Source organism: Taudactylus pleione, unplaced genomic scaffold (genome assembly GCF_031769625.1).
Source record: "Taudactylus pleione unplaced genomic scaffold, aTauple2 ptg000223l, whole genome shotgun sequence".
In the NCBI taxonomy this organism is placed as follows: domain Eukaryota; kingdom Metazoa; phylum Chordata; class Amphibia; order Anura; family Myobatrachidae; genus Taudactylus; species Taudactylus pleione.
This window is the reverse complement of record NW_028284625.1, coordinates 283,622-296,955: the sequence shown is the minus strand read 5'-3', so window position 1 is coordinate 296,955 and position 13,334 is coordinate 283,622. Positions and strand designations below refer to the sequence as shown.

Genomic DNA, 13,334 nt, shown 5'->3' with positions numbered 1-13,334 from the left:
AGGACACCGCCAGCACACCAGCACTGCTGACACCACCAGCACTCATGCACTGAGGACCTACTGGCACTCATGCACCACCAGCACTTCTGCACTGAGGACACCACTGCCAACCCCACACTGCCAACACCACCAGCACCCTAGCACAGAGAACACTGCTGCCACTGCCAACACCACAGGCATCTCAATGCTCCAGGGAGCGCATGCGAACGTATGTATACTGGTTTGTATCTCTGACCTTTTTCCTGAACTGTTTTGTACCACTGTGTAACTTGTAATAATGATGTTATATCTACTTTCAATGCAATATTTACTTTTGTGCATTGGACCACAGAAACTGGTTTGTGTGTGTTCACTTGCTTTCACATAAGGTTATTTTACTGTGATATATATATATATTACACTGTAATTCACATTGTATTTTGATATGAAGATAGGAACTATTATGCATACTTTTGGTGTTACAATATAGGAAGGTATTATGTATGCATCACACATTGCGTACACTGTGCATCCTCATTTGCGTATCGCCATACGCCAAGTGTGTCTACGTGGCGTCAACAGCCGTAGAAAGATTTAAACTGGGGGCTCTGTCCGGTCCATCTCACACTCACAGACTATCAGCATTACTCAGACGATGGTCTAACAACAAAGGGTGGAGACGCATCACTAAAACAATTTTTGTTTTAAAACTATCTAATGTTGTTAAATCACATCTGTCTTGTATAGTCTAAGAGGTGCTGGTGCGGACTGAGGGACAACAAAGAAGCTATTTCTTTGGTCTGTTGGTGCGAAATTAAGCACAGCGAAATTACGCACACTGTATAAATTATGTCCTTGTACTGTTGCCATAAGTTATAGCACTCATTTTAGGTCTGAATCAAATCGGATAAGTTTATTTGTTTGAAATTATAAAACTGTGTTAGCATATATACACATAATACTTGCATAGGCCTGAGATAACAAAACCTCCATTCACGCCTAAACGTTTAGGTAGCATGCAGTGGAAGTTGTCCGCCTGGGTTACTTCCGGTGCTTGCGGGGAACGTGGAAGCATATAAAAGTACCAATCATTAACAGCAATAAGAATACAGTTTATGTTTTATTGCCAGATTTGATTGTTAATGTGTGATAGCTGCGTACACAGGCATGCAACGATACACATGCGTGCGTGCGTGACAGACACGTAGCAACAGTACGCAAATACGGTTGAGAGTGTGTAAATTTGCTGCACTATTAGCAACAGGTTAATACATTAAATTAAGATATATATATATATATATATATATATATATATATATATATGTATATTGACAAAAATAACTATCCGATTTGAATAGTATTACTGTAATATTTTACACCAAAGTGTAAAACCTCTGGGAAAAGATGTGTTTCTGTGAAGTGATTTTTCTGTACAGAAAATATAGTTTTTTTATTTTTTGTATGTGAACATTTAATTGAGAATTGCATGAGTGTGTGAACCAGAAAGGTATCGCAGTAAAACACTGAACAAAGACAGGTTCTGGCGGCATGTAAGGATTGCAATTACACATTGAAAGGTGCAGGAAACTTGTCCTATTTGAAATCAATTTCCAGGTGTAAGGCTGTCCTATAAAGACCTCAGGTGCAGGGGGCATATCCTAGTTAGCCTCTGTAATCATAAGACACATAGATAACCAGTACCTGTGTGTCTTGCGATTGGACCACACATTTAAGTATTATACGCATAGAGTATAATACACAAGCGTGAATTGTGTAAAAGTAAGGAAATTTCACTGATTTTCTTGGTTGAAAAATCCTGGTTGATGTCCACTGGATGGGGTGGTGATGTTTCCCATCTGGAATTCTAGTGGAAATAAACCAAAGTAGGTAGGGACTCCTGCTATATGCGTTGCATGTTGTCTAACGGTCAGTTGCGTATTGACGGGGAAAAGTTCTGTGGGAGTACTCACAAAGAATCCCCCACCGGTATCCTAAAGAAGTAATTAAGTAGTCTGTTAAAGCCACCAAAATGGGTGCTAAATCTACTTGTAGGATGACCGAGTCAACTGTGGTTCCAGTTGAGGGCGGACTGAAAGGATCCGCAGGGTACATAATGCGTATGGTAAGTATGCAATGGCTTATGTTAATGAATGGGTATGCATGACTGAGAGTGGTAAAGTATCATTTCCAAAAAATTGGTAGTTTTGATCCCAAGGTATTACATATAGTTCAAAATCAAATATGCCTGTTAAAATCATGCAATTTGAGGATGAAACATAATGATTGTCTGAATTTGTGGCAACAAGAAGGGGAAATTCAAAGAGAAATGAGTAAGGAGCAGAGAACTGATACTTTAGAAAGACTGAATGCAAGTGCACAACCGCCACAATATGTGGGAGGGGAAAGAGTTACAAACCAGTATAACTAAGAAAAAAAAAATCAAAATAACTGTAACCTATACTAACTAATTTGGAAAGCTTTGATTCATGAAGAGATGAATACCGTACCCTGGTCTCAGCCATTTCTCATGCACTCAGCATTCGAGAAGGGCAATATTCCCAAAGTAAAGGAGAGGCTGCAGCAGATGCAGGAGAAGTGGCTGGGACCAGCGAAACAGGTAAGTATGGTGCCATCGATAGAACAAAGATTTATTTGTTATTTATTTCATTTATTACCAGTTATTTATATAGCGCACACATTCCGCAGTGCTTTACAGAGAATATTTGGCCATTCACATGTCCCTGCCCCAGTGGAGCACAGTTAGGGCAATAGTGGGAATTGAACCCATGACCTCCGTGCTGTGAGGCAGTAACGCTAAACATTACACCATCTGTGCTGGTAGATATGTATCATCCCTTATATGGTGTTTATTCCCATGAATATATATATATTAGTTATGTAATTCATGTAACATGTAATCTTCAATCTCTCACATACCCTATAGCACCCTCACACAAGATTCTCTCTATTCTATCACATCTCTCTCTCTCCATCTCTCTCTCTTTCCCCATAAGTGTCTTCTTCAGATAGATTGTATTCCCCAATGAATCAGTAAGTCCCGGATTTGTTCTAAATGCATGAAGAAATATTTCTACCCTTTTATAATCTCCTCATACACACACATACACTCATATTGTTAAAACATATTGAAATATTGGAAATATGATAATACTGTTTTACAAATATGTGAATATTATTGAATAAGAAATTGTTATTGAAATAGACTTTCCTTTACTTTATTTCATACCTGTGTGTACTCATTTATGAATTAATTATCCAAATGATTTAAAAGGTATACATAGTAATCTTCTGTAAACTTTCAAGTAGGTTATTAAATGGTTTATAATTAGTTATTAATTATGATCTGTTATTAAATGATAAAAATATAATATTTGCTTTAAGGATATGATATTAGATATTAGTAGAATAAAAAGAATAAAAAACTGTTGCTGATCCTTTTACAAACTGGTACCAACGTTCACTATCTGACTTCTCAAAGGCATTTCTGTTTTGTTCATATTGCTATATTACATGATAATAGAAACTCCTTCACATATTCTCTGTGAGATGGTTTATATGTAAGTATTGATTGGGTGTTGGATTTAGTAACTGCTTGCAGAGACTTATGCTTTTATGGTACTAAGGTACAAAGTCTAGACTTGTGTCTTTCTGAGGAAAAGACTGTTGTTCAGTCATGATAGTACTGAATTTTAAAGTGGTATGCTTAAATGAGCATTGAATAAATGTTCTGCGGACGCGCAGAAATACTTTCTCTAATAGACCGCTAAAGTAGGCAATCTGGGAGGTCGTTGTTGATATATATGTTGATATATATTATCTGATAGACGCCGAGCAAGGCAATCAGAGATAAACAAGGTTTTGTTATTGTATTGTAAATAGAGATAGAAACAACAGGTTCCTGATGTCCTGAAGGGACGGAAATTTTATACGGGTTTGCTAAGTATGGTGCTGATTGTGTAAAATTTGTGCATGAATGGTGTGACATCACATAAGACAGTGAACATTAATTCCCTGATGTGGGCAGTTTTGACTCACTAGTTATTAAATGCCTTGAGAATCAGATACTAGATATTGTAAATAAGTATACAAAGAAACACTTGCAAATATTAGATATGTGTCAAAGGTTACTCGCTGTAGGCATAGGTGCTATGCCAGGAAATTGTACACAAGGTATGCCAAAGCCTGTATGTATATCAGAACTATGTTCATCATTTCATTAATCTCCCACTCCACGTTTACCTGCCTGTTATGCATTCATTTAAATAATAGGTCATGCTCATGGACTCTCTTGGGAAGATTGGAAATCCCCATGGGGAACAGATTTACTTACAGTTAATAATGTGACATTTCAAGGGCATACTCAGACTATAATACAATACAACCAGGGTTTGTTAACATTTTGCATTCTCTAACTGTTAGGCATATAGTTATTGGCCATATACCTGACCAATTATTTTGTGATTATTGTCAGCAATTAGTGGCTAGATTAAAGCAATCCAAAGGAGTTGTTGAATTACATTCATAACACATGATAATAATATAAAAATGTAGCCAGATACTAGAATCATACCCCTATCACATAATTTGTCTCTAAAACTTTTGTTTAAGTTGTTGAACCCAGATATATTATATGTATATGTTTGATGTCCATACACTATTTATGTTACTACATGAGTTAAGTTTAAGGTGTTTTAAAAGGTACCTGTAGTTAAGATGTATTTAAAAGCGTGATAAACCTAAGCGCTATATTTTTTTTCCTCTTTTCTTTCTTTTCCTTTATATGATCATGATCAAGGTTTCTTTTCCCAACTTTACGCCAGAGAAAAACATGTTTGTTATATGAATGTTTGTTATATGCCTTATTTAAAAAAATATAACATTATTGCTTTGTTTCCACAGAACTGAAGTAAATGTTAACACTTTCTGCATGATGACATATAACCATCTATTAACAGTTTAAACTACCTTTTGTACTGGGACTGGGTAATAGTATAAAGTAGAACAGTTTACTGTTGATCTTGTATGACTGCTAAAAATACCTTATAGTTTGTGTGCCTTGCAATGCACAAAGGGTGGAGGATGAAAACACTGGTTAGGGAGGATTTAGTACAGATATGGTGTGCACTAATGTATTCTCAAACTGGGTAGAGGCATTCCCTGCTGCTTCAAATACTGCCGTGTTTACCGCAAAGAAAATTGTACAAGAATTTGTGTATAGATATGGTATCCCTAAGATTATTGAAAGTGACAGGGGTACCCATTTTACTGGTAAAGTCTTTCAGGTCATGTTTAAGCTTATGGGCATTAATAGTAAACTTCATACTCCCTTCCGACCCAAGCCAGTGCGAAGGTGGAGAGAATGAACAGCACTATTAAGAACAAATTGAGCAAGGTGATGGCTGAAACGGGATTATTTGTGGCCAGAGGCACTGCTTCTAGTATTGTATAGCATCAGAACCACTCCCAGATCCCCGCTTAACCTATCACCCTTCAAAATCCTTTTTGGATGACAGCCACACATAATGATAGAGCCCCAGGACAATTTGAAGTGTAACAGTGAAGTGACAGTGCAAAACCTTGTCGAGATGAGTCAGCAGTTGAGAAATCAGCAAAGAAGCTTGAAGCTGGTGATTCCTGACCTACCAAACACTAACTGTCATGATATTGAACCAGGGGACTATGTTATGAGTTAAAAAATTTTACACTCAGGTTGCCTAATAGACAGGTGGGCGACCATACCAAGTTTTGTTGACCAGCACAACATCAATGAAAGTAGCCGAGAGAGAGACTTGGGTCCACTCCTCCCATTGCAAGAAGGTTGCTAACCCAGAGAGAAGGTGAATCCGCACTAATATCGCTTGAGAACCTGTTCTGGGAGGACTGAAAGATAGCACTGTTGAACTATACCTGAACATATCAGAGAGTTATTGGAGGACTGTTATTTCAAGATGGAGTGTCTTCAATCAATAATTGTTTTGTTCCTGTTTTGCCTTTGTACTTTTATTTTTATCAGGAAATTATGTTTATGTGAGAGGCCCCGAGAAGTCGAGTATGGGTCTGGAGGTGGTTCTGATGGAAAGGATGAGAACTTAGTAGAATCCCAGGATCGGTATATCACTTTGATCAAAGCCAGAATAAGTAAGAGGTCTAGTAGACCCGCTAGTCTTAAGCTCCACCAGTACCATGTAAATAGATCCCTGGTATGTTTAAATCTAACCAATTTCAGAAAAGTAGGAAATTGGGAGGTGATCTTGAACAATCAGACAATGACCTATTCACACAGAGCTGATAATGAGCCTATCGATTCTGAACTTGTATGCATAATTATTGCAAGTGGGAGATACTTCCGATATAAGTACATGCATAGATATGACAAAGTAATGGTTGGCAGAGTTTCACTAGGGTACTGTGCAAATATTATGCAACCGGAAACATGTACCAGTCAAATGGGGGAGACGGGGACAGGATTCTTTGTCAGAATAATGTGTTCAATGATAATGATGCTTTCTGGGCCTGATTCAGACCTGCTATTAAGAGCCAGAAGCTCACTGGGGCTTGCGGAAACGAGACACTGCTGCAAGGTTCTCGTCGCAAGCCCCGATGGTCGCGATGGTCGAGATCATTATGACCATCACCTGGCCACTCGCTAATGCTGTGGTTGGTCACCCACAGCTATGCGAGCGGCCCAGACGCTTCACCAAAAAAAACCGCCCTGATTCAGAGCGAGCACTCTTTCAGAGCGTCCGGCTCTGAATCAGGCCCTCTGTTCCTTATGTTCTCCCAGATGATGTGTGTTTCATATGTGGACGGAAAGCATATAAGTGGCTCTCTCCGAACTCTGAAGGTTTATGCTATCTTGGAAGGGAACTACCAGAAATCATGACCCTTACACATGATAAAATGATAGACTTTCACTACAACTCTCCCCCTCCTTATACTCATACTCATTATGAACATATTTATAAAAGACACCTCATAGACAGGGGAGACCCCTTAGCCTCAAATTTGATACAGGAATCCACCGAGATTCAATTCCTCATCACCTTAGATATCACCCGTACGGCCAGAAGAGTTATAAATTATAGGTACATGCAAACATTGGCGAATTTGATTGATAATATCACTGAGATGTATGATGACACCTTCAGGTTTACTGGTAGGGAGTTGCAAGCCTACAAAAAAGAGCTTGTGCAACACAGGATGGTTTTGAACTATATCACGGCAGTAACGGGTGGGTACTGTGTAACTTTAGATACTCAGTATGGAGTAAAATGCTGCACTTACATCACCAATAGTACAGATGATCCGAAGGAGGTGATTGAGCAGAAAATGGACAAAATACTGCAGCTGAAATGGGAATTTAGGAGGAAGCACAACCTCACTTTAGTGGTCGTGGGCAAGGAATTAACTAATTAATAGGTCATCTGGTTGAACCCACTCAAGTGGTTCTCTGGGTTAAGAGAGTGGGCACAAGAAATGGTGACGAATGTAGGCAAACTTCTACTCTGTATCCTGGGTGTCATCATACTTATCAGCATGATATTCAAATGTGTTCCAATTATGACCCGGCAAAAGAGGGCAACCAGAAATACAAATTTAATGAGTCTGAGGAGAGGCAGTGTTGAAAATGTGGCAGATTTGGTGTATAATCCTGAAATCGACAGCACAATCAAGTAATAGAAATGTGAATAGGTTTAGTCATGCTTAATTATATGTATAGTAAATGTTACACCAGACATCATAGAAAATGTAGTCCTAATTTCCCCAAGCATTCTTTATAGGTTAGATGAGTTTCCATGTTCTAACAATGATCCCCAGAGGATCCATTGATTGTGTATAAAGGTTGACTTACCCTTACCCCTGTAGTCCCCAACACAAATTGAATAGTCGATGTCTGACTTGCAATATAGATATGTATTCATATACCTTAGATCAAATAGTGTTTGTATGTATTTAATATGTTTTTTTGTTTAGGTATGATAGTTTATGGAGACTACCAAAGGCTGGACTGTTGAAGTCAAAAATATTAAAATACACTTATATCCCAGACTTTAACATTAACTGGCATATTCTCATAGATTTAAATGCAATAGGTAATTATAGGTTAGCCAGTTAAACTCCAAGGAGTTGTACAATCTGATATTCATCAAAGGTTTTTCCTTTGCTTATTTGGAGTGTAAACATCAACAATTGGGACTTGTTTTGTGGTTCAATTGATCTTATGTTGTAAGTTCCTCTGAACAATAGGCCAGATAACATACAATTGCTAAGGGTATGCAGAGTTCTGTGGCCTTTGAAGTATTTACACTTCCCCACACATATCACTATCTGTGTGCATTTTAAGTGATCTAAGCCAGGTGACCTGCTGACTTTATCTGCCAGATTTAATTATTTGTTACAGACATATTGTATCTGTATGCAGACATTACCCAGTTCCTTAATATATATGCAAACACACACACAAACAGACATACACAATAAAACCTGTTCCCACACACTGACTAAGCTTTGCAGTGAGGCCCTAATATACATATATATACAGTCTATAAAAATAACTTACACATAGTAGTCACACATATAAGCAACGGTTTACACAACAATACAAATATATATTGAAGAGAAGAAAAACAGCTATACATATAGGACCTTATTCAGAGCCGGTCGCACAGAGCGTGTGGTCGGTCTGAAAGAGGGGAGGACCTCTTGAATTTTCAAGACGTCCTCCTTCGCGGTGGTAAGGCTGTGGGTTAACACCCACAGCCTTACGACAGCATAAGGTGATGGTCAAGACTATCGCGACCATCGGGGCTTACGACGAGACCCTAGGGTAGGGTCTCCATTGTCGTAAGCCCCGAAGAGCTTTCGGCTCTGTCTGAGCCGTAAGCTCTCAAACGGTAGGCATTCCCATGGGAGCACCACCATTTGGGTTGCCACCCCCCCGGCCCGCCTTCAAACGGGGCGAGCTGTCAATCAACATCAACAGCTCGCCCCATTTGGATCGAGACCCGCTACGACTGGCGCTGTCAGTCGTAGCGGGTCTCACGCATGCGCACGACGGCGCCGTTGCCGTCATGCGCGTGCTCTGTGGGGGGCCATCGACCCGGTCCGAGCGCATCGGCGCTAATGACTGGGTCTGAATGACACCCATAGTCCAGGGATGGAACCACATATTAACATCGTTTTTGGGGTCATAATGTACAGAATTGTGTTAGCAGTAAACAGGTGTTTGCGAATAGATTGTCGCAAATTGCGGCAAGCAGATATTAGCAATGCCGGATTTGTTTAACATAGCATATAACAATGGTTGATTTGAACTAGCTTTTTGGAGGGAACCCAGAGGTGAACTCCTGTAAAAGGAGGAGCCTAGGCATCACCCGTTGTTTGAACCAACCAATGACCCCCAGTGAACTAGAAATGTCCCGCACCTGGACCAGTGGAAGAAGACACAGCCTGCTATTATACACACTCATAATTTAATGTATAAATTAGGCTCCCCTGATCAAGAGAGCAGTAGCTGTATTGTACCAGTCATCTGGTGACAACTGTACTCTGGATCCAGGGAGCGCATGCGAACGTATGTATACTGGTTTGTAACTCTGACCTTTCTCCTGAACTGTTTTGTAACACTATATAACTTGTAGTAATAATGTTATATAAACTTTCAATACAATATATACTTTTGTGCATTGGACCACAAAAACTGGTGTGTGTGTTCACTTGCTTTCACATAAGGTTATTATACTGTGAGATATATATATATATATATATATATATATTTCACTGTAATTCACATTGTACTTTGATATGAAGATAGCAACTATTATGCATACTGTTGGTGTTACAATAAAGGAAAGTATTGCGTATGCATCAAACATTGCATACGTTGTGCATCCTCATTTGCATATCGCCATACGCCAGGGAATCCACATGGCGTCAACAGCCATAGAGAGATTTAAACAGGATTTCACAGCTGACACCACCATCACCCCTACTTTGCTTACACCACCAGCACCCCCACACTGTTGACAACAGTAAGTGCACCATTGGTGTATCCAACCTGCACTTTATCCAACCCTCACTGTATTTAACCTGCACTGTAACCTGCTCTGTATCCAACCTGCACTGTAACCTGAACTGTATCCGACCCATGCTGTATCTGACTCACGCTGTATACAAACCAAACTGTATTCCAACCTGTATGTGATCCGCACTGTGGAGCTCATCCAGAGCTGCTCACCCCCAGCGTATGCAAATTCAGCTAAGTGACCTCATGGCAGGCACTCCCTCAGAAAGGCATAAGCACGCCCACTTTGTCTTGGCGAGCGATCACTTTGTGTCTATAGACTCCTATTTGCATATGTAGAGATTCCCACTAGCACACGTCATCTCCAGGAAGTGTATTAAAACATTGGTACATCGAGGACCATCGGAAAGGATCATAGTACTTGTGGTTGCTTTACCTTACCACAAGCACTGTGAGGACTTCTGTGTAAAAAACAGGCAGGTGACGTGTACTATGACACTGGGTGTTATTTATGCACGTCTCTGAAACAGCATTGAACTTTCAGGCACACCTGATTAGCATATGTAGAGACGCCCATTGGCACATGTCATCTGCAGGAAGTGTATTAAAATATTGGTACATTGAGGACCATCAGAAGGGATTGCAGTGCTTGTGGTTGCCTTACCTTACCTCGAGCACTGCGAGGTCTTCAGTGTAAAAAACAGGCAGGTGACATGTACTATGCAGCTGGTAGTTAATTATGACTTCCTCTGAAATGGCACTGAAACACTCAGGCACGCCTGCGTTCACTCCTCCACTCCCCTGCTATTAGTGTCCTGCCCCTGTTACCACCCACAAACGGCCTCTCCTGTCATTCATTTCACTGGGCTGTCTTTGCTGGGTGAGTGAGCAGGCTTGAAATAGCTCTGAGTAGTTTGCACACTAACGAAATGTGCGCATGCGCATTTATTAACCATCAGCCGCATATGAGCAAGTGGCTGCTTGCGAATGGGTCTAAATGAGCTCCTGTATTCAGCTCATGCTGTATCCAACCCAAACTGTATCCCACATGGTATGTATCCTGCACTGTAACCTGCACTGTATCTGACCCGTAGGTATGGAACACTGTTTTTATGGTTGGGGAGATTTTGGGGAACTGCTCAATAAAATAAAATATATAACAAGCGCTAAATAAATAAAAGTAAGAGAAACAATGCATAAATTAAAACAATGTTTACAGCCTCTTTGGGGTAGTATGTTTGGAGCAGGTTGGTGGGAATGGGGACGCTATTTTCCTTGTCCACACAATAAGTTCCAGATCTTGGCTTGGTGAGTAATGATCTAATGCTTTCCCTACCTCTAAGTATGCTGTCCTCGCAAACCGGGGATCTCTGCCAGCCATATAGTGTGTTGCTGTGGCGCTGTTTGATGACGTCAGACGCCCGGACCTCGTGGGGTAAGCGGATGGTTCTCCCAAAAGGCTTCTTTCCACTGTGCTCCTCACTGTTCCAATGCATTTCACGCCACTGTCGGCGCTTTGTCAAGGATGGTTGGGGCGTTCCCCAGAGTGCTCCTTAAATAGGATAACTTTATTAATCAATTAAGTAAAAAACGGATGTTCAAAACCGGAAGTGCCGTCCAATAGAGCGGCAACCACATGCTAGTGGGAATAATGCATTTTTTCTCTTACTGTTGTGAATAATAACAAATAAAGGGAAAAGGAAAATATATTAGTTAAACATTGGCACATACTGATGTTGGATGAGGAGGTGAAGAAAATACTCCCAACTAAACCCAGAGTCATTTATAAGATGGCAAAGAATCTGAAAAATTAATTAACAAATAGTTTTTTACCGATAGAGAAGATGAAAGAACATCAGATGAAAGGTTTTTTTCATTGACTTAATTGCAAAGGGTGCAAGAATTAAACAGCAACAAAAGCAGTGCTAAACTTTATTTCAAATAAAAATAAAAAAGATTTTAAAATAAGAGATCACATCTTTTGTGAAACAGAAGGCGCTATATATCTAATTGAATGTCCCTGTGGCCTTCAATATGTAGGCCAGACAAAAAGAAGACTCAAAGTAAGAATTTCTGAACATTTATACAATATAAGACGAGGTTTGGCCACCCATAACTTATCAGCACATTTCCTTAAATACCATAATTGCAACCCACAATATTTAAAATTTATGGGTATACAAAAAATCACTACACATTGGATAGGTGAAGACCTTGTGAAAAAACTTCTACAAAAAGAGACAAAATGGATACATAATCTTGAAACTTTGGAGCCTTATGGCCTTAATATTGATATAGAACTGAAAGCTTTCTTATAAATATATCCCCTCCAGGAACATAATTTTTACTTGTTTCCCTTTTCCCTTTATTTATTATTTTTCACAACAGTAAGAGAAAAAATGCATTATTCCCACTAGCATGTGGTTGCCGCTCTTTTGGATGGCTCTTCCGGTTTTGTACATCCGGTGTTTACTACTTAATTGATTAATAAAGTTATCCTATTTAAGGAGCACTCTGGGGAACGCCCCAACCATCCTTGACAAAGCACTGACAGTGGCGTGAAATGCATTGGCACAGTGAGGAGCAGAGTGGAAAGAAGCCTTTTGGGAGAACCATCCGCTTACCGCACAAGATACGGGCATCTGACATCATCAAACAGCACCACAGCAACACACTATCTGGCTGGCAGATCCCCGGTCTGCGAGGAAGGCAGACTTAGAGGTAGGGAAAGTGTTAGATCATTACTCACCAAGCCAAGATCTGGAACTTATTGTGTGGACATGGAAAATAGCGTCCCCATTCCCTTCAACCTGCTCCAAACATACTACCCCAAAGGGGCTGTAAACATTGTTTTAATTTATGCATTGTTTCTCTTACTTTTATTTATTTAGCGCTTGTTAAATATTTTATTCAAATTTACCAATTTTTATCAAGCTGCTTACATTATTCCCCCCCTCCCCCTTTCCCTCCCCTTTTCTTACATAGCGCAGATCATTGTTTTTATCTTGCTCAACAAATAGGTTGATTGATAAGGGCTTTGTATGGGCACAGAGTGCCATTCATCAGTGGTCCAGGTCCCCAAGGTCGGAAGGTTTTTTCTTTGCTGTTTGTTAACTCTACTGTTTTTACTACATTAGAGCAATGATATTCCATGCACAATTCTTAGTAAATTTCTGTGATGGATTGTTTTTTATTGAAAGTACTTGTGAGTTGGCTTGATTGCTTACTGCTAATACATTAATCATAAAACTAATTTGCAAAACCTTTTTAAGCAGAAATAACTGACGTGTACAGTATTTGTGTTGCTGCT

The 13,334-nt window shown here is 39.7% G+C and overlaps 1 protein-coding gene across 1 annotated transcript; it reads left to right on the top strand.

The window, feature by feature from the left end:
- The first annotated feature begins 2,473 nt into the window (after positions 1-2,473).
- Positions 2,474-12,342, top strand: LOC148517305 (uncharacterized). The gene is given in 6 exon segments (XM_088478858.1): positions 2,474-2,596; positions 5,722-5,837; positions 6,014-6,502; positions 6,759-7,673; positions 7,975-8,093; positions 12,230-12,342. Coding segments are annotated over 6 exon segments (1,875 nt in total).
- The last annotated feature ends 992 nt before the right edge of the window (positions 12,343-13,334 follow it).